The following is a 23,980-nucleotide window of genomic DNA, read 5'->3' on the forward strand; positions in this document are numbered from 1 at the left end:
ATAATATCATAACCTCACAATAGCTTACCTAGTGAACTAGGTAGTATAAAATCACCTACATACTTGTCTCCACATTACAAATTCCTGTATTACAGATGACTTGTCAGAAGGTGTCACACAAATAGTTTTGTCTGGAACTTGGGCCAAGGTCTTCTGACTTTAACATTTTACAGCAACTGACATGTGAAATTTGTATACCCATGGGGTCAAGGTAGTTGTAGAGCTCTTAGCAGTTGAACTGATTCTTTCAGAAGCTTTGGAATTCAGGAAAATTGATCAAATAAGTTGTGTTAAAATCAATGTTTTTGTTTAAAAATTGTCAAGATGATAGATTTCAGGGCCATATTATATATATCCTGACCAAAAGCTTAACCATATGAAACCCTAAGTCGTGAAAATTACTTCCAGAAAGGACACTTTGGTGAGAGAAGAAGGGATTTCTTTAGAGATGTCCAGCCTCTCCATATTGCATATGTAAAACTAAGGCTCCTGAGAGCCTGAGTGATAGAGCTTGGGGAAGGTGGAAGGAAGGATTGAGAAGTTCACCCCACTTCGTTGAACAAACAGGTGGGTTGAAGATGAAAAAATGGGGGAATATAATATAGTGCTAGTCACCTGTGAGCTATGGGAGACTTGAATGGTTGAAACAGTGGTATGGTTTGCCTTTCCCACGAGAAACTATCTTTCACAACCCTTTCACGGGGTCTTGAATATCCAATTTAAAATGTACTAGGTGCGATATTAAAAGTAGCTTTTCTGTGTTTTACTATCAAACAAATTAGATGTTAGATATTAGATATTATTATTAGATATTCCTAGGAGAGGAAGTGAGCTGCTCGTGCCTGGTTTTATGGGGGTAGATAATGAAGTCTTAAGAATGACTTAGATAATTTAAGGACAAGGGACAATTTATTTTTATTGTAATATATAAATTTAGACAGCTACGTTATTATTACTACTGTCCTCCCTATTCACAGTGACATTCCATCTCTTTGATTCTTATTCCTGGAATGCACCCCCTGAAGGATAACCCCCTCCCCCCTTTAGTATTCAAAGTTTAGCTTAAATGCTACAAGTGGCCTTTTCTCATTCTGCCCTCCCTTTCCTTTGTTCATTTTTATTTACTTTAATGGGTACTTGGTTTCTTCATTAAATATAAGCACCTTGAGGGTGCCTTGACTTTTTATTAAATCAGATCTGTTTAAATCAGTGCACAGTCTAGTGCTGGGCTATGTCTGTTGTAGCTGCTTGTTTGAATATTTTATTGCAACTTTTCTAGAAAATAATATTAGTTACTTTTAAAATAGTCTATAAAACTACCATCAATATCTGTGAATGTGACCTAAGGCAAAAAGAAGGAAAAGGGAGTGAGGAAATAGAAAAGGAAGAAATGGGTAGAGGTTCGAGTATAGGATCACTGGTCTTTGGATGATACCTAGTTTTTTACTATTCAGAAAAAATACAGAAAAAGGGAATTATTGTTGGAAAGGAAATAATCTGTTGGATATGAAGGATCATCTCCTAAGGTTGTTATAGTTTACTGGGTTGCTTGTTTAGTCAAGATGTGATTAACAGTTTGAGGATTATACTAATTTTGCAATATACTTGCATAAATATTTTTTCCTCTTTTGAGTGCATGCTGTGAGGAGGTGGTATTTGGAACTTGGCAATGATCACTTTTAAAAATTCAATTACTTAAGGATTACAAAAGAATTTTACCTGAGAGAGACTCTTATTTGTGGTCTTGTTTTTTGAATGTGCATATTTATTTAGCAAAATTAATCCTTTTGGCTTCCATGTCACCCTCTGAATATTTATTTTGAAGTTTTTTGATGTGATTTTAGGCATCATGTATTCTCTTTATTTTCTTCTCATTATATCATCTTTCCTTACAGCTTTTGGATTTTTTACCTTTTAAAAATCAAAAACATGCTTTTTTTCCTCATTCTGTTCAATTCTTTATTCTGCGTGCATTTTGTTGTTGTTGCAAGGAATCATTTCAAATAGCAAATCGGTCTATAATGTCTTTGAGAAAATTTTCTTCCTTTCAACTCCATTTTTTTAATCATTTAGAAATGTATTTAGATAATCCATTTGGAATTTATTTCATATATAGCATAAAGACCTAATCTCATTGTTTTCCCCATATTGCTTTCTATTTGCTTTGGAAAACCTTTAGTGGCATCCCTTTGCCTATAGATTAAATACAAAATCATTTGCCTGATATTTGAGTCTCTTCATAGTCTAGCCTACCACCTGCCTTTCTAGACTTTTTTCTTAGTACTCCTTGTCATGATCTGTATTCTAGCCAAACTGAATTAATTATTCCATCACAGGCTTCCATTCATTCACACAGACTAGTAACTGTTTCCCATGCCTTTGGAGTACTTTCCCTTTCCACCTCCCTTCCTGTTAGTATTCTCTCCCTTCTCAATTTTCTTAGTAGATTGCTTTATCTCTCTTTATCAGCTATACTAGCACAGTTCCTTGCACATGGTAGGCACTTTATTAAATATTTAATTATGCACGGAAGGATTATATATAATATGTGTGTACATATATCCATATATGTGTATATATGGATATAGTCCCACTTTTTATTTAAAGGTTTATTACCTCATTAGAAGAAGCTTTGTAAATGCTAAATTTTTGGTATTTGGTTGTGCTACCTGCTATGGAAAAAAACATAAAGGATTATGAGACAGATATAGTTCCTTAGAATTTGAGTCTGAACAAGAATAATTTTGTAGACCTAAGGCAACATAAACATTTTTATAAAGGGGAATGAGATCATTGTGTGTGCTCAAAGTTTGCAAGGAACATTTTGGGGTGATTAGGTTCGAGTCTTTAAAGATAAGAATTAGAGAATGAATATGGGGGGCAGCTAGGTGGTGCAGTGGCTAAAGTACTGGCCCTGGATTCAGGAAGACCTGAGTTCAAATGCGGCCTCAGATACTTGACACTTAGTAGCTGTGAGATCCTGGGCAAGTCCCTTAACCCTCATGGGGGGGGGGAGGATATGGGATATGAATATAGTTTAGGAAAAGGTTGGGGAGAACAGGAAGATGTTGGTTTTACAGATTAGATGGGCCTGATTAGAAGAGCTGATAAAACCTTAAAGGCCATACAAACAAAAATTTGATGTAAGAAAGGAAACATTTTTATATGCTTAAGAGATGTCTGAATTGAGTTTTAAATTCGGGTAAGTGTAATCAAGAGGCAGCTAGGTGGAGCAGGAGATAGTGCTATGCATGGAAAACTCATTTTCCCGAGTTTCAAATCTGGCCTCAGACCCTCACTAGATGTGTGTAACCCTGGACAAGTCACTTAACACCATTTGCCTCAGTTTCCTCATCTGTAAAATGAGCTGGAGAAGAAAGTGGCCAACCACTATCTTTGTCAAGAAAGCCCCAAATGGGGTCACATCAAGATAGCTAGCTTTATTTTAGGAGAAGAGCCTGGAGTTCAGAGACTGTCTTGCAAGGAAAGAAGTTAACCAAAATAGGTGTTTTTGTTTTTTGTTTTAATATAATTTAATTTTAATTTTAAAATTTTAATTTAATTTTCTGAATTCTTTCCCTTCCCATACCCTTTGAGAAGGCAAGAAAAACAAAAGCCATTACAAATATGCATAATCTTTTTTTTTTTTTTAAGTGAGGCAATTGGGGTTAAGTGACTTGCCCAGGGTCACACAGCTAGTAAGTGTTAAGTGTGTGAGGCCAGATTTGAACTCAGGTACTCCTGACTCCAGGGCCTGTGCTCTATCCACTGTTCCGCCTAGCTGCCCCCAATATGTATAATCTTGTAAAACAAATTCCTCTATTAGCCAAGTTGAAAGAAAAGGAAGAATGCTTCAGTTACAGAGTCCATCAGCTTTCTATATATGGATGGGGATAGCATGTTTCATCATGAATCCTTTGTTTGGAATTGTGAATGGTCATGTTGATCAGTTCCTAGTCTTTAAACAGCTGATTATTTTTACACTACTGTTATTGCACAAATGGCTTTGTTTCCTTTGCATCGTTTCATACAAGTCTTCTCAGGTTTTTCTGAACCATGTAGCATCCTGTCCCTATCTCCTACTCCTTTTCTCATGCCACACAAGAGATGTTTTTGAAGATATCAATGGGACTTTGTCTCATCTAGGACAGGAAGAGACTTCATAGTCTATCTAGTCTAACATCAAATTACTTTACAAATGAGGAAACTGAAATGCAGAGAGGAGGGTATAACTCGCTTGAAATGGCATTTTTGTTGTTCAGTTGTGTCTGACTCTTGGTGATCCCCATTTGAAGTTTTCTGGGCAAATCATTTAACAGATGAGTAGCTGAGGCAAACGGTTAAAAGTGACATGCCCAGGATCACACAACTAGTGTGTGTCCGAGGCTAGATTTGAACTCATGAAGATGAGTTCTTGATTCCAGGCTCAGTACTCTATCTACTGTGCCACATTAATTGTAGAGGTGTCAATAGGTGGTCAAAGGCAGGATTTGAAAGTAGATTCTCAGACTACTATGATAGTTCGTCTCTCTGTCCATCATGATGGACATATACATACATGGATAAAGGAAAAGGCAATGGTAATTTCCCCCAGTTTTTCAGCTTGGCAGGATAGAAAAAGGTAATACCATAGTAGGGAAAAGGCTCAGTTTTGGGCGAAAGGGGAGAGAATTTTTTTTTTTTTGATACAATATAGCGCGGTGTATTAGGAAGGACATTTTGGAGTCTAGAGGTCCTGTAGCTATTTAGCAATCAGAGTTCTGGTAATGTCTGGAGTTTTGAGTTGTGAGATTTTTTTTTTTTTTGAGTTGTGAATTTAAAAGTCACTTGCATAGAAATGACCCCAGATGCCTGGGGAGATGTTGTAAAGATAGAACGAACAAAAGACCTTTGTGGGGAGGGTATTCAGTGAGCTGTGGCACTTGAACATAAAGTAAGGTTTGGGGTGACTGCAAAGGAGTTTGATGGAAATTGGTCAGAAAAATGGAATCAGGAAATTGGAGTGTCATGGTAGGAAAGGGTAGTTGAGTATTTTGTTACAGGTCAGATGGAAAAAAAAATTTGTTATGGATTCTTTGCCATCATTCTTTCCCATTAATCTGATTCATTTGGTGCCTGATGTGAAAGTCATTAGCTTTATTAAATGGTTTTCTGAGGTCTGGACATTTTTTGTAAAAGAATAAAAGTTATTCCAAATTTGAACAGAAATACTTTCAACTGATTAACATGAAGCTTTTTATCTTCTCAGCAGCTGAATGCACTCTGCAACAGTCTTTATATATCACTGGCCTAAGGATCAAGAAGTGGGCTAGAAGTTGAATCCAGGTCTGTCAGATGGATGTGCAGAGCGATAGTCTTGCATATTTTTAAATTTTAGGTAGCTTTTCAGTCTGCCTGATGTTTTAAACTACAAATTTTGTTATTGTAAAATGCCATAAATGTATATGTATTGCTACTATACATAACTGTAAAATGTTCTAAACAAAGCTTTAGGACTTTATCCCCAAGGAATTTCCAATTTGAATTAATTTGGTCTTCATTTTTAAAAAAAATTTAATACCCCATTAAAATTCACTCAAAGGTATATGGCATTATTGGTTCCAATGTGGTTCAAACTGAGAGCTGAGTTGCATCCAAAAATTGGGAAAATTCAGGGAAAAAAGTCAAAATTGTAAACTATTTAGCAATAGAAAAACTACTTAAAAGCTGCATTACTAAAATTAAAATACGTACTATGAGTTTCTGATTTGAATATCTGATGGTTAATTAGAGGTTTGGGCCTTTGAATAAATTTTCCAAAAAATACAGAAAGATAATAGTTTAAATGAATTAGAACAATTTAACCCTTTAAATGAACTGAAAAATAGCCAGATATTGTAGATTTGAATTAGTAACCAGAGAGGGAAAGCAGTTGAGTACTCCATATATCAAGCCGCAACCTTTTCAAAGGATTTGTTAAATTGCTTGTTTCTAATTCTTGCAGTGGAAGACTACAGTTAATTTATTTAGGCATCCATAACTTGTAACATAGTAAGCACATTAATACTCTGCTAATCAGATTGGCATTCATGCCATCAGCTAGACTATATCTTCAAAATTTGTTTTGATCTGTTTAAAATCAACATCTCAGGGGTTTCAAGAACATTGATAATTTGAACTGCCTATAAATTTTTAATTCAATTAGAAAACAGTTCAGTATTAGAAAATAAAATTACTTTTGTTTAGTAACTATGGTTTAATCTATTTTCTTAGCATACATAATATGGTAAGGGGTAGATTTAAGTAATCAAGGAAGCCCTCCAAAATGCTCTAAGCAAGGTTTTCTAGAAATTGAAATTACCACTTTATGTTTAGAATATGCCAGTCATTTCCACACATCTGATATGGTAGCATGTAAATAAACATTAATAAAACTAACACTAGCCCTTAAAATAATGATTTATTTTGACTCTCCTTTTTTATTATTATGTCTAAGGAATCAAAGCTGGTTTAGATTCATTTTCAGTAATCCTTAATTTGAATGATTAATATATCTTTATGCTCTGTATGAAGAATTAAGGAGGTACTCCCCTGCATTTTCTTAGCAGATTCAACTACTAGGGAAAACTTGTAATATTCTCTATTAGATTTCTGTAAATGCAAATTTTTTAATGTGAAAAATTATACTTTCTGAAAATGTATGAGATTTCAGAAGTGTCTCCTTTTTAAAAGGATGTATATAAAGTACATAAATGTAATTGATAACCAGATTTAAATTTTTTTATGTATAAGGTAGCATTTTTATCAGTTCGGAAATAATGTATATCATAGCTATTTTTTTCTAGTAGAGAAAAAAGTTCATGAGAAAATTTGTATCATTAAAATATCGATTTCAGTTATTTCTCTTAAATGTCTTTTTCTCTAGCATTGTTACTCCAAATATGGGAATGGTTTTTAAATACTGTGTTGGCAGGACATTAGATATTTCATTTTGGCAGATATTGAAAAGCACAATTAAGTTGCCTTGAAAAATTGTAAAATTTTAATGAACAATATATATGTATATACATATATATGGTGATGGCTTTTAATAGAGCTGAAAAATTGATGTTTGTAGTATTAGTCAATTTGAAAATAGGAGTGTTTTAACAAAACACAAGTTGGTTAGATTTCTATTCGTTTTCACCATAATTTAATTTTTAAAATATCTTAATGTCCAGTCAAGAAAAAATTATTAAAAATGCTTTCATTAATGTACTTTTCAATAAAATGTATTATGTGACTGGATTACTTCAGTTATTTGATGTAACTTAGAAGTTTGGCTCAATTTTTGATAGAAGTTTGTCCTATGTATGGCAGGACTCATAGACTGGTATTGCACTTTGAATTGCTATCTTTTTGAATAGATTATAAATAATGTAAGGCTATATATAACCTTTATGGGAGCACAAGTTCTCATGGAACTTCAATATTGTTTCCGTGTCTTGTTCTTTTTCTCAGTTATTTCAGCATCCATTTTCTGTTTGTCATCTTTTGCTTCTCCAACACTTAACTTTCTTTTTGCAGATCCATAGCTCCTATGCAACTCTGTGCAGAAATATATTTTTTAAATGAATATTAGATAGCTGTTGGTTTTTATTTTTTAGAAAATGTGGCAGGCTCCTGTAAGTGGTCAAGCCGCATGATTTCCTTGAGGGGAAATGTAGTTATTTAACACAGTTGTTAAACTGAACTACCAATAAATTTAACGTTAGAATTAAAGCACATGGCTATAACTTAATATTGCTCTTAATATTTTGAAATTTTGATTATGAAAACCCCTTTTAATTGTGCTCTGTTACACATGTATAAATGAATGGTGTAAAGGTTCTGCCTGTGATTACACATACAAATTAGTTCAGCTACCATTCTGGCATTTTGAAAAAAAATCACACACAACTATCTGCATACTTTAAACAGACTAAGGAAATTATCTTACCCCTTTCATCTCAACGTCTACTGACGCTTTTTAAGCAATTGTCTCTTGTTTTAAACTTAATCCATATATCAAGTGGATCTCATCTAGCATTGGTTTCTTCAATGTCTTTTTCTCAAATTCATCTCTTTTGATGTGAGAACATTCTCTGTAACTCAAGCCACCTCTGATAGCCTTTCTGTGTCTCTTCTTTACCTTTGCTACATCTTTTTTTTTTATCTAGTCTTAAAATCTCTTCTTTCTATACCATTTTTTCTTCCTCTGCTACTGTATTCATACAGTATATATCTAGCTTTGATCTAACTTTGAAAGTAGCCAAAGTAGATTGTCCTGTAATAATAGATAGTAACTAGTTAACACTACTGCTTGATTTTTAACTGTAATGAAGTTTTTAATTTATAAAACTTTTGAGATATATATATATATATAGGTATGTGATTGATAAAGTGTTCATGTATCTACTTGAGCAGTAGTACCTTATGTAAGGAAGAAATGTCGACTTTGACATGGAATTTCAGGCTTTATTTTATATGTGTGTATATATATATAAAATTACTGTGATGTATAAAGCCATCAATATTTAGTTAAAAGTTATTTGTGATGTGTTTCTTTGAACTGTGAAATTGTTTTAAGTGAATCACACCAAAGCGCTTTACAAATTCTTGTGTTACTGAAATCGCTTCTGAGATGGAAGATGACATCACTTTAGGGAAAGAAATGACAACATCATCATTCATGTTTGAAGAAGAACTCTTGGGAAGAGATAGTATTCATAATTTAGTTTTTCCAGGAAAAATATTCTTTTGGAAGAAAATTATGGAATTTCTAAGTATTCAAGATCTCCTTTTCATTTCCTCTATTTTGAAGCTCCTAGAGGTGCTGTAATCCCCAAGCATCATATGAGCTTTGTTTAATACTAACTTGGGAAAAGTGCCCCTTCCTGGATCTCCTGTATACTTCCTGCACTGGGTTTTTTTCTTGGGAATCTCCCTTTCCTCCTTACTTTTATAAGACTAAGAACAGCCTAAGGTAGAATTGGCAGCAAGAAGGCACAAATAGCAATATGACTTAAATGTGGGGAGAAATCTTTAAAATAGGAAATAACTTATTTTTCTTGTTCATCTGTCTTCACCTCGGTAAATTAATTTTGCTGCATTAAACTCTCCTATTGTATTTGGTCTTAGCTCTTGTAATAGATACTTGTTAGCCAAGCTTCAATTACTTTTGGTTACTTGGTCTGGTCCTTTCCTGTAGTGTTAGAGGTTTCATTTTCAGAGCAGTATACAACAGATTCATCTTTGACTTTCTGACTTTTTTTTGGTAGTCTTTCTCCTGAAACTTAAGCATCATATAGGGTGCCTATTCTTCTAAAAGAAGAGACCCATCTTAGATTTTACTAAAATTTAGATAACATGCAGAGATCCAGCACTTCATTTAAATTCAGTATGAAATTCACTTTTAATAGTTAAAAGCTTAGTTTGACAGATGACTTTTTTTTTCCCAAAAAAAAAATAGGTTCTGGGTACATCTTGAATCTGTTTTAAGATATGTAATGAAAGCCTTGTAAGTTTGAGATCTTAAATGTTTTTCTTTTTTTTTTAAATCAACATGATGCATGTTTTTTTAAAAAAAAACTGCATCTGCTTAAAGGGATTTATTACTAAAATTGCTTATTTTTCTACAGAGTTGTCTGCTGGTTCTCAGCTTGAAGAAGAATCTACAGTCCTTATTGATCCTTTTTTCTTGGCGTTACCATTTTTGAAGCAAAGTTAACTAGCTTTCTAGTCTGACCTTTCTTTTTGGCCGTCTTTTAAAAACATTTTTTTTTTGATCCATAAGGTAGACAAGAGATAGTTCTACAATGTCCAAGTCATTCCAGCAGTCATCTCTCAGTAGGGACTCACAAGGTCATGGGCGTGACCTATCTGCAGGAATAGGCCTTCTTGCTGCTGCTACCCAGTCTTTAAGTATGCCAGCATCTCTTGGAAGGATGAACCAGGGTACTGCACGCCTTGCTAGTTTAATGAATCTTGGAATGAGTTCTTCATTGAATCAACAAGGATCTCATAGTGCACTGTCTTCTGCTAGTACTTCTTCCCATAATTTGCAATCTATATTTAACATTGGAAGTAGAGGTCCACTCCCTTTGTCTTCTCAACACCGTGGAGATGCGGACCAGGCCAGTAACATTTTGGCCAGTTTTGGTCTGTCTGCTAGAGACTTAGATGAACTGAGTCGTTATCCAGAGGACAAGATTACTCCTGAGAATTTGCCCCAGATCCTTCTACAACTTAAAAGGAGGAGAACTGAAGAAGGCCCTTCATTGAGTTATGGTAGAGATGGCAGATCTGCTACACGGGAGCCACCATACAGAGTACCTAGGGATGATTGGGAAGAAAAAAGGCACTTTAGAAGAGATAGTTTTGATGATCGTGGTCCTAGTCTCAACCCAGTGCTTGATTATGACCATGGAAGTCGTTCTCAAGAATCTGGTTATTATGACAGAATGGATTATGAAGATGACAGATTAAGAGATGGAGAAAGGTGTAGGGATGAATCTTTTTATGGTGAGCCCTCACATAACTATCATAAATTTGACAGTGAGTATGAGAGAATGGGTCGTGGTCCTGGTCCTTTACAAGAGAGATCTCTCTTTGAGAAAAAGAGAGGCGCTCCTCCAAGTAGCAATATTGAAGACTTCCATGGATTCTTACCGAAGGGTTATCCCCATCTGTGCTCTATATGTGATATGCCAGTTCATTCTAATAAGGTGAGTTAATGCAACAGATACTTCTAATTTCCTTTACATTGTAGTACCTATCTGTTTTTACCTATATCTTACTCTTTCGATAGTCTGATTACATTGAGTTGATCTAAAAAGTTTTATATACTTTTGAGAGCACTTGCTTTATTTGGAAGATAATTGTTATTGAGCATTTTAAACCAGGGCTTTACATTAATATATTCTGTTTGCCTAGATTACTTCTGGCCACTGAGCTGTCATCCACTGGGATATCTTGTTGGCATTTTGCATCTATATGTTCCTCTTAACCATACATTTAAGCAGGTTTTTTTTATCTGCTTTGTTGAGTTGTTTTGAATATTTTTTTGCAGTCTGTGTCCTGTGCTATTCAGGAAGCTTGATTTCAGCTCTCCACATCTGTCTTGATTGCTGAATTTACATAGTAAAGATGTGTTCTTGCACAGTTCTCTTTTTTTCCTTATCCGTGGCTAAGGGAAAGCGTTAATGTAGAGCCCTGGAGTTTGCTTCAGTATGTTTCATATTTTAGATTAGTTCATTCTTAACTTTTTAATTTCCTTTAACACAAACTCTCATACTATGGCTGAAATTTGTCATCATTTTTTTTCTCCTTTTCCACACTTTTCTTAAGCACTTCAAAATTCACCTTTTATTATCCCATGTTGCATCTATCCCTTTAGAAACTTGGAAATTTCAATCAGCTACTGCAGTATCCTGCTCTATGTTCCTAGTAAGCATATTCTTTACCTGGTTTAGTTGTAGATTTCTATTATATCCATTTTAAACAAACAAAAAAATCTAATTCTCCTCTGCTTAATTATCATTCACATCTGGCAAAATGGCAACTTATTCAAAATGCCTTTTTTGAACACATTGCCTTTCTCTTTTCAACTTTTTCAATTTTATCCATTCTCGCTATTTTCAAAATATAATACAATTGGATTTTAAGGGCACTCCTACCTTGATGTGCAATTTCTGACCATCAATTTTTCCTGGTCTGCTATAAGATCATTCCACTTTCAGGGAACGTGCTGCTGTTAAGAATTGAATTTAGAATAACATTTAAAAGTGTCATTTCCTATCCACATCTATTCCACTAAAACATTTAAAAGGAATATTAATTTTTAAATAATCAAAATTACCCAGTCAAATTATTTCTATTAAAAAACAAACTTAAAAAGCTACTTATCCTCACCCATATTTTCCCTTTCTGTTTGAATCTCTGAATTTTGGCTTACCCAGATATGGGGGGGGTGCTTTACAACTCTTAAAAGATTGAGATTTTGATCTGAAATATTTGAATTTACAGAGCACTTTGGAAATTTAAACTTTAAAATTAACCAGCTGATTGTGTTTATTCTAATGATATGAAGGTTTTTAAAAACTACTAACTAGGTAAAATACCCCAAAAGTCTTCACTAATCCTAGTATATCTCAAAATACCAAATTATTTTGTAGCAGTATTAAAATTTTTGTTGAGATGTTGTGGTTTACCCTTCAGAATGCTAATTCTAAAAGCTTAAATCAGCATTTTTCTATTCTACACTAAGTGCCCCCCCCTCCCCATTGTTAAATATTCCTTGTATATTCTTAATGAAACTTTTAAATTTAGGATCAATGATCCCAACTAGACCTTGAGTTTTATTGTGAGTTGATATAATGATGGAAAAGCTTCTTAGGTTTATTCCTATGGGTGAATGCTAAAGGTGAAAATCAATAAAAGATCTCTAAACCCTAAGGATAATTGCCAATTACACTTAGGGCCTGCTTCATCATTTTTTGTTAATACTGTTACTGAGGGCAATTGATAGAGACCTACAAATACATAAAGTTGCTTGTATTTGGAAGCTTCATTTTACCCTTGTGTTGCACATAAAGCAGTAAATGGAAATTTGCTGCTGGTACATAGAACAGGACAATGCAGTAAAGGAATATGTGAGGAAACTTAGATTAAAGAAGTGTATATTTTACATGTTGCATTTTACCCAAATAATTAGCACCTTTTAGTTCTTTAAGTACTTATCTTAAGTGAATCTAAATTAAGGATTACAAATTACAAGAAAAGGAATTCTTTTTTAAAATAAACAGTATACAAAGGGATATAGCTTTATCAGTCATTGCTAAAAATCACAAGTCATGTGTCCAGTCTGCTTTTGTAATGTCAAAATGTGTGAATTTGAAAAAAAAATCAAAAGTTAAATTGTTGACTTAGAATTTTCCCCCAAGTTTGTTGAAATTTTTATGTTTTCTTAAAAGCATTTATTCCCTTATGCTTCTAGTTTGTATTAACATGACTGTTGCATTGAGGCATGTTGTAACATATCTTTGTATCAAAATAAGTTTTTGGTAATATAGCTGAAGCATAAAGGGGATCATGCTTTAAAAGTTTAATCCTGCCCTTTTATATGCACTGCATATTCTGGAAATTTTGTCATAGCTTGGTGGTGGCATTGAATAATAGGCAGGATCAATCACAGTTTGAATGAATTAGAGGACAAATTTTGAGTAGAAAAGTTTTTTGTCACTATAAGGTTTCCTTTGTAATGTTTTAAAATGACTTTGTTCTTAGTTCCTTCAAGGAGAAGGTATTCCAGAACTTCAGTTTTGAATGTCATTTCCTTTCTTGACTGCATACTATTTTCTTTTTCTTAGCCATGGCAATACAATTTTCATATCCCTCTGATATTTTCTGGGTAACTTTTCCTACTTCAGTCTTAACCACCATTCATTTTCTTTTTCTTTTTATTTTCTCAGAATTCTTTTTAAGTCTTCCCATTTGTCTTTGGTATAGGTGAGCATTCAGACTTAATAGTCTTTTTATCCTAGGTCACATCTCAACCTTAAAACAGTATCCTTATATAAACTCCATTAATCGGACACACCAGGGTACCTTTATCTTTCCTCGGGATTAATTTTGACTTTTGATGAAGAATCAAAAAAAAGTTAAATCCAAAATTCAGTTAGAGATTCTTCCCAGTCCTCAGCATTTGGATAGAATCTAATATACTAACATATAGGGATAGTTTGTAGGATTCTCCTGAAACTTAGAACTAGATTTTGTAGATCATAGTTAAAGAAGATTGTGTTCTTGGGTTTAAAATTTGTCTAGGTCAGGAACAGTCATATTTCCACCAGATTAGAAGTTGGTACTTTTACTGGAAGTTTGTCCCTATGTTAGTTGTTGAGTGGGGAAGTTGAATAAAAAAAAAAAGTTGGCATTCTGTATGTTTGTTCCAGCTATGTAGGTTGTGTGAATAAAATGCCTGGTTGGTGAATCCTCCCCCTGATCTCGCTTACTCCTACTTAGTTCTCCTACTTAGCACTGCTTTAATTTACAGATAGTCATATTCTATAAGTAAATAAGACATAAAAATTTACTATTAAGATTTATGCCTGTTCTGCCAGTGGCAATATTTTTTATCATTAGTGGTCTGATGTCAGACAAACTCATAATAACCTGGGTGTTGTTCAAAGTTCCTTTGCATGCTGCTGAACTTGCTTTTAAAGAAGATACAACTTTGAGGTATACAAATGGATTATTTATAGTGACCATAGGGACTATAGTCCCTAGAAGGATTAATAAAATTCCATAGGCCCCATTTTTCAGTCCCTTTAACAAAACTTGGTCAGTTGAAGTTTTTAGATAAATGAAGAATTTAGTATAGATTACAGATTTAGAGTTGGAGAGGACATTAAGAGGTCATTTGGTCCAACTCTTATTTTATAGTTTAGTAAACTGAGTAAAATGCTCATGTTTTTACAGCTCCTGATTCAGAATTCATCGTTTTCCCTCTTGTGCCATATTGTTTTTTTCCCTTTTTGTTTCTATGGAAATATTTTCCAGGTTTTGAAAATGTTTGTGAAAAACTAGGATTTTAAGTTGTAAAGTTTAGTTTTCTATGTGTTCTTTTGAGGAAAACATGCTTTGTAATTAAAGGGGTAAATAGCCTTAACTACTTTTCAACTCCAAATGACAGTCCATTAGTATTTCATAGTAAGACAAGGATTTGATTTTGACCCCAAATGTGGGGAAAAGGGTTTGTTTGTATGTTGAACTAACAAAGAAATTAGGCAGAATGTAAAAAAAGTGGTAGACATATCCTTTTTAGCTTATCATAAAAAGGCAGTCTTTAACAGGTTTTCTAAAAATTCCCTCCATCTATGTTCCCTTGTATATAGGATTTTCTAAATATCTTATGTATCAAGGAAATTTTTTTTAGCCTTAAACTAGGCTAATTAAATTATAAAAAAAACATGGTGAATTCTTTTTCTGTCATCTACAATTAACTACTAGGAAGAGCAGTTTTTCCAGAGGCCACCTGTTTTGTTGACCAAGCTACAATTTTTTTCCTTCGTGAATATGCATAAGCTATTTGAGGGCAGGATCAAGCTCTAGGAAGAACTCAGGAAAGTTGTCAAGTTCATGTCATGGTAGGTCACATGCCAAAAGACAGTGGGTTTTATTGTGTGACCATTAATGTTAGACGTTTAATGCTCCAAATTTTGGTTCACTTGAAAATATATTTTAACTTTATTTTTGTTAATTCTACAAATTTACTTTGCTGCAGGAGTGGAATCAACACATCAATGGAGCAACACACAGTCGACGCTGCCAGCTTCTTCTTGAAATGTAGGAGTTTGAAATATCTCTTAAGCATCCTTATTTATGACAAGAACAGCAGTTAATCAAATTTTTGTCGTTTAAAGTACATTCTATTATAGCTATACAAAATTTTGTGTTGTTGATTACTGAAATAGATAACTACAGATGAGACAAGATTTACAATTTAGATGCTTGGTTGAGTCGTATTAAATAATGTTGAAATTTCTAGTATAGAAAAACTATTACTAAGCCATCTTCTTCCTGAGGGGAAATTTTATGGAAAAGGCTTCTTCTAAGTATTCTTTTAAATATGTGGAATAGATTCATGCCAAGTTTACAGTAAATCCTAACAGTGAAGAGCATGGGAAGGCCTCCTCCAAGGTTATACTATAGGGGAAATGTTTATTACTTTAAGTTTTCCCTAAATTAGAGTTCTTGGGTAGCATAGGCCAAGTTTGTTCCTTTAATCATTTTGGTAAGTTTGAAATTCTTTTAGTGTCTCTTCCCTAGTGGGATACATTTTATAGGTATCCTGTAACCACAATATATAATTTCTACTAATCTGAAGTAAAAGCAGAACCAGTGTTTTTACTTTGAAGGTAATTTTTTGTTCTTTTTTAAGCTATCCAGAATGGAATCCTGACAATGATTCTGGACATGGAATGTAAGTGCAAATCAGTACTTTAAAGTTTTCAACATAATAATATAATTACAAGTAGTTTAGGTCTATAGTTTATATATTTCATAAGACACTGAAAGGTCTACTAGAAATATTCAAGAATGGCTTCATTGCTAAATACTTGTCCATTTTTTTGTTTAGATCATTTGTTGATGTATTACTATACCATTCCCAGTTAGTATGGTTTAGATTTTCCTCTATTTGATTGGCCATATAGATATAGCATTCCTGATGACTATTAAAATCACTCCAGGATTATTTTGTCGTGTTTAATATTTGATGTGTTCACATTTCTAGGGGTGATCCATTCATGTTGCAGCAATCTACAAACCCAGCACCAGGAATTTTGGGGCCCCCTCCTCCCTCATTCCATCTTGGGGGACCACCTGTTGGACCAAGAGGAAATATGGGTATGTTTTCAAATCATTAGCTGAAAGAAACAGTAAGTAAAGTAATAGAATATCATTTCAATGAAAGGACAATTAAAATGCCACTTAAGACTGATACAATGATAAAATAAAAATTGACTACTATTTTAAAAATTATTTCTGGATCATCTTTCCCTTTTAGTCAAGGTGCATATGTTATGCTTTATGTGAACGTAATAACATTAAAAATCACTTTCCCCTTCTTACAGGTGCCGGAAATGGAAATATGCAAGGACCAAGACACATGCAGAAAGGCAGAATGGTCAGTATTAAATCTCAGACGTGGTACAATATGAAAACATGGATCTGGGATTATTTAAAATGTTCAAGCCAACTTAATCTCTTAAGTAATGAATCTTTCTTGTGCTTTTAAATCTCAGTTAATTGTATGGAAAAATACTTAGTGGGGCAGCTAGGTGGCACAGTGGATAGAGCACCAGCCCTGGAGTCAGGAGGACCTGAGTTCAAATCCAGCCTCAGACACTTGACACTTACTAGCTGTGTGACCCTGGGCAAGTCACTTAACCCCAATTGCCTCACTAAAAAAAAAAAAAGAAGAAGAAAAATACTTAGAAGCCAGAAGAGGTAGTAACTATGGTCTAGAGTGTTTGAATTTATAGTAATATATCTACTGTCTATCTAGCTATCTATTTTAGGTGCCCATTGTCCTCAGCTCCTAAAATCAAAACCTGAAGTTTGCTACAATAATTGAGAATTAAAGATAATATGATGGAAGGCAACTAGGTGGTACATTGGATAAAGCACTGGCCCTGGATTCAGAAGGACCTGAGTTCAAATGTGGCCTCAGATACTTGACACTTAGTAGCTGTGAGATCCTGGGCAAGTCACTTAACCCTCATTGCCCTACAAAAATATATATTAAAAAAAAGATACGATGGCTCAGTTCTTTGACTAATTAACATGTTCTCATGGGATAGCATTGACTGTCAAAACCAAGACATAAGACAAATTGCAAGAAAATGGGATTAAAGAGACAGAAACATTTTCTCAAGAGAAGGAAAGAGAAAAAAGAGAAGGGAGTGGACAGAAACAAATTTAAAGTAGGTGTTGAGTCTCAATGGTTGTATGAGAACAAATAGCCATAACAACATGGGGGGTGGAGGGGACAAAGCACCAGGACATATTGTGGAGACAATCTGTTTTACATACTTACTCTTCAATACTAATGATGGTGCCACTGGATTACATGTTACAATTATATTCATAGAGATTACCCTGAACCAGGGTAAAATAAAATATTCATTCCATAAAGTTAGAACTATGTCATTTTTTATTAAAGTTAATGTCGGGGGCAGCTAGGTGGCACAGTGGATAAAGCACTGGCCCTGGATTCAGGGGGACCTGAGTTCAAATTTGACCTCAGACACTTGCTACTTACTAGCTGTGTGACCCTGGGCAAGTCACTTAACCCTCATTGCCCCACCAAAAAATAAAAAATAAAATAAAAAAGTTATTGTCAAGGGGCAGCTAGGTGACACAGTGGATAAAGCACTGCCCCTGGATTCAGGAGGACCAGAGTTCAAATCTGGGCTCAGAGACTTGATACTTATTAGCTATGTGACCCTGGGCAAGTCACTTAACCCCAATTGCCTCACCAGAAAAAAAGTTAATGTCAAGATATTTAACAGCTGTAAAGTTAAAGCATATAAAAAGGTTGCTGAGATGTCATTAGAATGAAAAGACTGTTTTGGTTTGGGTTTTTTGGGGTGAGGCAATTGGGGTTAAGTGACTTGCCCAGAGTCACACAGCTAGTGTCAAGTGTCTGGGGTCGGATTTGAACTCAGGAAAAGACTGTTGAAATTTAATATGGTCAATAAAATGACTATGACCAGGTGGGATATTTAGATCGACATCAGTTAACCATGCTTCCCTTTAATATAGATAATACCAAGATCTGTCTCTGAGTTAATAGGAAATTTTTATAAAAACATAATCACAATTTAAGTTAATATAACTAAAGCAATTACTTCATCTGTCCCTAAGATGCTTTCAGTTTACATAATTTGAGCATTTTCACTTTAAAGGTATTAATAACAAATTTTGTCCTAGAAGTAGTAGTAGTGATGGTGCTTGCTAGAGTCCAAATATTTTTCTGGACTAAATTTTCTTTTTTCTTTTAAAAAAATCAATTTTTTTAAATGATAAAAGTATTTTATTTTCCAATTACATGTAAAGATAGTTTTCAACATTTGTTTTCAAGAGATTTTTAGTTCTAGATTTTTCTCCTTCCCTCCCCCCAAGACAGAAAGCAATCTGATATAGGTTATACATGTACAATCACATTAAACATATTTCTGCATTAGTTTGTTGTGAAAGAAGAATCAGAACAAAAGGGAAAATCCTCAAAGAAGTAAAAACAAAAGTAGAAACAGCATGGTTCATTCTGCATTCAGAATCTACAATTGTTCTTTCTGGACGCGGAGAACATTTACCATCATGAGTTCTTTGGAATTGTCTTGGATTATTGCTCTGCTGAAAAGAGCTAAGTCTATTACAGTTGATCATCACACAGTGTTGCTGTTACTGTGTATAATGTTCTCCTGGTTCTGCTCATTTCACTCAGCTTCGGTCCTCATAAGTCTTTCCAGGTTTTTCTGAAATCTGCCTGCTTGTCATTTCTTACAGCACAGTAGTATGCCATTACATTCATATTCTACAACTTGTTCAGCCATTCCCCAGTTGATGGGCATTCCCTCAATTTCTAATTCTTTGTTACCACAAAGAGAGCTGCTATAAATATTTTTATACATGTGGGTCCTTTTCCCCGTTTCTGTGATCTCTTTGGGATACAGATCTAGTAGTGGTATTACTGGGTTAAAGGATATGCACGGTCTCATAGCCCTTTGGGCATAGTTCCAAATTTATTTAAAATATTGTTGAATATACAAAAAATCATAGATTATGTTATACAGTGGCCAAGTAAAAACTTATATAGTATCATATCTTTAGCGAATGCCATTAATACTCACCATTACACTTGCATATACTTCTATTGTACTTGAGAGATAATTTTAGATACAGGGAGAAGGCACTGACCTAGACTGATAGATAACAAGTCCTTTCTTCATGGTTTACTGTACCTTTTCTAGGCACAATTTTGTAACTATCTTGGGCATAATGTTCTAGAATTATGTGAATTTTAAGTACATTAAAATATTGCATATTGGTTGTTATTTGAATTACTTGATTCTGGTATTGTGCTATGTACTTAAGTTGATCTGCACATTTTCTTTTTTATTAATAGGAAACTAGCAGGGTTGTTCACATCATGGATTTTCAGCGGGGGAAAAACTTGAGATACCAACTTTTGCAGCTGGTTGAACCATTTGGAGTAATTTCAAATCATCTGATCTTAAATAAAATCAATGAGGTAAGAGTGCAACCATTTTTTAACCTCTTAGCTATTTTGTATTACAAAGTACATTTACTCCCCTATTAAATTTGTAAGCCCCATTAGATTAAGGACTGTGTTCCTCAGATAGTAGTAAATAGATGCTTATTAGTGAATCTAAAAAGGATTCTAGATTTATATTCAGAAGAAAATGGTTTGAGTCCTAATAGCTTTGTGGGCATGGACAAGTCACATTCACTTCATACCTTATATTTCCCAACCCTAAAATGGAAACAAAACTATTTAAATGGCATATGTTTTTTGCAGGGCAGTTGTTAGGAAACCCCTTTCTATACACTACTAATGCTCTCATGTAAATAAACTGATTTAATTAAAAATTCTTAATTCTATTTTAGTCATTTAAATTCATGTATATTAAAAAATGGTTCATTATAATACTGCATTAGGATTTTTACAAATCATTACACCTAAGCAAGAATTGTCATTGTATTTCCACAAGAAGGTCATGAAAAACAGCTTTTTAATCATGTAAAGTGTCAGGGAAGCCTGGTTTCCCCTTTCAGTAGAGTTAGAGTTGTTTTCCCTTTTCATTGGGATCTTGTTTGAGAAGAAGCATAGTATCATTACAAAGGACCCTTGCATTTAGAGCTATACAAACTGTGCCTAAATCCTGACTGCAATTCTTGCCAGTTATATGGTATTGGGCAAATAATTTAATCTCTGAGCCTCAGTTTCCTACTAAAGTGAAGATAATATTTGCACTATCTTCACGGGAGCATTATAAGTGAGGTACTTTACAAATATGAAGTATGTTATTTCTATAATTAGAATTTAACTTCCTAAAATTACTACAGAAGTGTTGCTATACTGTTCAGGCATGCAATGTACTTAAACAATAACCTTTGAGCAATATTGGAAGATAAATTTTGCACATTTGTACATCTGGGATATTTAGAAATGATGTGTTCCCTTTAATTTCAGGCATTCATTGAAATGTCTACCACAGAAGATGCTCAGGCTGCAGTGGACTATTACACAACCACACCAGCACTAGTATTTGGCAAACCAGTAAGAGTTCATTTATCCCAGAAGTATAAAAGAATAAAGGTATGTTTTTCTTCTCAGAAGTTATTAGTTGAAGTTACTTCACAAAAATTAATGAGTAGAATGTATTATGCATACTTTACTTTAAAAAAAAAAAGGTGCCATTTGCCACAACATCATTTCTTCCCTCTGTAACTCCAAAACCTTAATTCTCTAATCTCTCTTCCTTTTACTTTTAGTCTTAGAAAAGGTGGCTCTTTTCACCAGCACCCCCTCCCTGATCTCCCTATCTATTGACTAATACGATGATGCTTACAAATAATGCTCATATTTTCTCTATAAAAAACCCTCACTTGATATTCTTGATACTATCATCTTATCCCTTTCCTTTTTACAGCCAAAGCTTTTTAGATTTGTTTTACTACCTTCACTTTCTTCCCCTTTTCCTCATTTCTCAATCCTTTACAGTCTAGCTTCTGATCTTTTCAGCAATTAAAAATCTTCTATTCAAAGTTTTTGATCAGCCTGGTCTTTTTGTGAGCCTCTTGTCTTTCTTGACAATATGCAGCATTTGACATTGATTGTTCTCTCCTCAATATTCTCCTTTCTAGGTTTTCTCTTCTGGTTCTCTTACTTTGACTTAATCCTTCGACTTCTTTCTGGGGTCATCATCCATTTTACAGGCCCTAATTGTGGATGTTTTTAGACCTCTGTTATGTTCTTTTAATGACCTCATCAGCCCCAACAGGTTCAGTTACCATTGTATAGTAGTTATCATTGCTCATAATAGTCTCCTACTTCTTAGTGACACTTTCTATACCTGTTTATTGGATATTTCACTTACTATGTCCAAAATGTTCCTTATCTTTACATTAGTCAGCTGCTTCCCCCCCCCCCCATGGTACCCCTCCCCCAAAATCCTTCTGAACTTCCTTATCTGGTTAGTAGCTAAGGTCTATAATTTGGGGGTTATCCTCAACTCTTGACACTTTTCCATGTTCAGTCATTTGCTTAATTTAGTCATTGCTGATTAGCTCTATAATCTCCACTATCCTTCCCCAACTCTCACTTCACACAGCCACCACTCTAGTTCAAGCCCTCATCACCTTTTGAGCCTAGATTTTTGGGAGTGGGGGGTGGGGCAATGAGGGTTAAGTGACTTGCTCAGACACAGCTAATAAGTGTCAAGTGTCTGAGGCCCAATTTGAACTTGGGTCCTCCTGAATTTAGGGCCATTGTGCCACCTAGCTGCCCCATGTTTGGAATTCTTATTGCCATAGCATTCTAATTGTTCTTACTGCCTGGAATTATTCCATTATCCAATCCATTCTTTGTATAGTTGTCAGAATGGTATTCTTAAAGGAAAAGCATGTATCTTGGCCATATATGTCACACTTCTCCTCCCCAGTAACCTTCAGTGGCTTCCTATTGAAATACCTATGTTTGACATTTAAAGCATTTTTTCTGAAGTGTTTTTTATAAATCCCCTTGAGGCAACTAGGTGTCCCAATAGATAAGAACACTGGACTTGGAGTCCAGAAGACCTGAACTCAAACACAAAACTCTACTAGTCTGTGTTACCCTGAGTGAGCCAAGCTACTAAGTTTTGTTTGCCAGTATCAACTGTAAAATGAATGTAATAAAGTGCTTACTTAGTATGGTGCATGGATCAGAGTAGATACTTAATGTTTATTTCTTTTCTTCAAATACTGTGTTCTAGCTACACTGGCTTATTTGCTGTTCTTTGTTTTGTATCTTTTCTTCATAAACTGTCATCCCTGGAATGTACTCCTCCCTTACTTCTAACACTTAGAATGCCTGTTAGAATCTCAAAGGTCATCCCTGGGGCATTTCCTGATCCCTCCCTCCCCTAACCACCTCCATCTTTGTTTATATTTTAAATAGCATTTATATATGTATGTTGTCTTCCCTGGTAGGACTGTGTTGTTAAGACCTCAGCAACCTAGCTTACTGTTTGGCATAAAAATTGTTTATTAAATGCTGCTGGATTGACTTAATTTGCAAAAAGTTAACCTTATGGGCAACATAGTTGACTTTTTTTCTTATTTCTTTAAAGAAACCTGAAGGTGGGAAACCGGATCAGAAATTTGAGCAAAAGCCTGAGCTTGGACGGGTGATCCATCTCAGCAACTTGCCCCATTCTGGCTATTCTGACAGTGCCGTCATCAAACTTGCTGAGCCCTATGGAAAGATAAAGAATTACATATTGATGAGGATGAAGAGCCAGGTATGATCCTTAATGATGAATGATATTTTAATTATTGAACTTTACTCAATCTTTAATCAAGAGACAGTGCAGTATTGGGGGGGAGGGTGACTTGAACTGGTTGTGAGGAGAAATCTGATTTTTGAGTCCTTGCTCTGATACTATGTAATTTTCCCAAAGGCAAATCTCCTCAACCGTAGTTTCTTTATTGGGGAATAAATAGTATTTGTGTAACATGCCTCAATGTTGTACTGAAAGAAATTTCTTGGAAGCTTTGAAGCACTATAGAAATGTTAATATAGAAAATGCCTTGTATGTTTAAAATACTTTTTTATATTTTCACATAACTCATCTTACAGAGGGAAAACCTATTGCACACAGTTTAAGGAAATTAACTAATGGCTAAGTTGAGACTGGGGACTAGGTACTCATGACTCCTAGACTGTCATTTAAAGCAAAAAAAATGTAAACATTTAAAGATGAAATTGTTTTACTTTAAAAGAATTAATTAAAAATAGATGCAAAAGGGTATTTTTGTGGAATTACTAGGCCTTCATTTCTTTTCAAAATTTCTTTAGGCTTTCATAGAAATGGAGACCCGAGAGGATGCTATGGCTATGGTTGAGCACTGTGCAAAGAAGGCACTTTGGTTCCAGGGTCGATATGTGAAGGTTGACTTATCTGAGAAATATAAAAAACTGGTATTGCGGGTATGTTTTGTTTGGTTTTTTTTTTTACTAATAAATTTTCTTCCCCAGCTTAGAATCCTAAAAATGTGGTCCCTACCTTTTTATTTATGAGCTTTCTTGTCTCCTTATTTCTCAAATCTCCTTTCCCCATTATCTTTACCCTTGAAATGAACATTGACCACTGAAATACTTGAATAGATTTGGATTTAAAAATAAAGAGAC

At 34.4% G+C, this 23,980-nt stretch overlaps 1 protein-coding gene across 14 annotated transcripts in view; it reads left to right on the plus strand.

Moving 5' to 3' along the window:
- MATR3 (matrin 3) overlaps positions 1 to 23,980 on the plus strand; it is a 32,834-nt gene that overhangs the window by 3,756 nt on the left and 5,098 nt on the right. For 4 of the 14 annotated variants that reach the window (XM_043984585.1, XM_043984594.1, XM_043984586.1 and 1 more), the window contains exons 2-10: positions 9,639 to 10,724; positions 15,284 to 15,345; positions 15,941 to 15,982; positions 16,295 to 16,407; positions 16,635 to 16,687; positions 19,691 to 19,816; positions 20,780 to 20,905; positions 22,920 to 23,090; positions 23,648 to 23,779. In XM_043984585.1, the coding sequence (XP_043840520.1) occupies positions 9,816 to 10,724; positions 15,284 to 15,345; positions 15,941 to 15,982; positions 16,295 to 16,407; positions 16,635 to 16,687; positions 19,691 to 19,816; positions 20,780 to 20,905; positions 22,920 to 23,090; positions 23,648 to 23,779 (1,734 nt within the window). In that variant the 5' untranslated portion in view covers positions 9,639 to 9,815. Of the gene's footprint in view, positions 1 to 5,248; positions 5,326 to 9,638; positions 10,725 to 15,283; positions 15,346 to 15,940; positions 15,983 to 16,294; positions 16,408 to 16,634; positions 16,688 to 19,690; positions 19,817 to 20,779; positions 20,906 to 22,919; positions 23,091 to 23,647; positions 23,780 to 23,980 lie in introns of all 14 variants that reach the window. The other 10 variants (XM_043984587.1, XM_043984588.1, XM_043984595.1 and 7 more) reach the window with 5 other exon arrangements.

This window comes from Dromiciops gliroides, chromosome 2 (genome assembly GCF_019393635.1).
Source record: "Dromiciops gliroides isolate mDroGli1 chromosome 2, mDroGli1.pri, whole genome shotgun sequence".
NCBI classification, from domain to species: domain Eukaryota; kingdom Metazoa; phylum Chordata; class Mammalia; order Microbiotheria; family Microbiotheriidae; genus Dromiciops; species Dromiciops gliroides.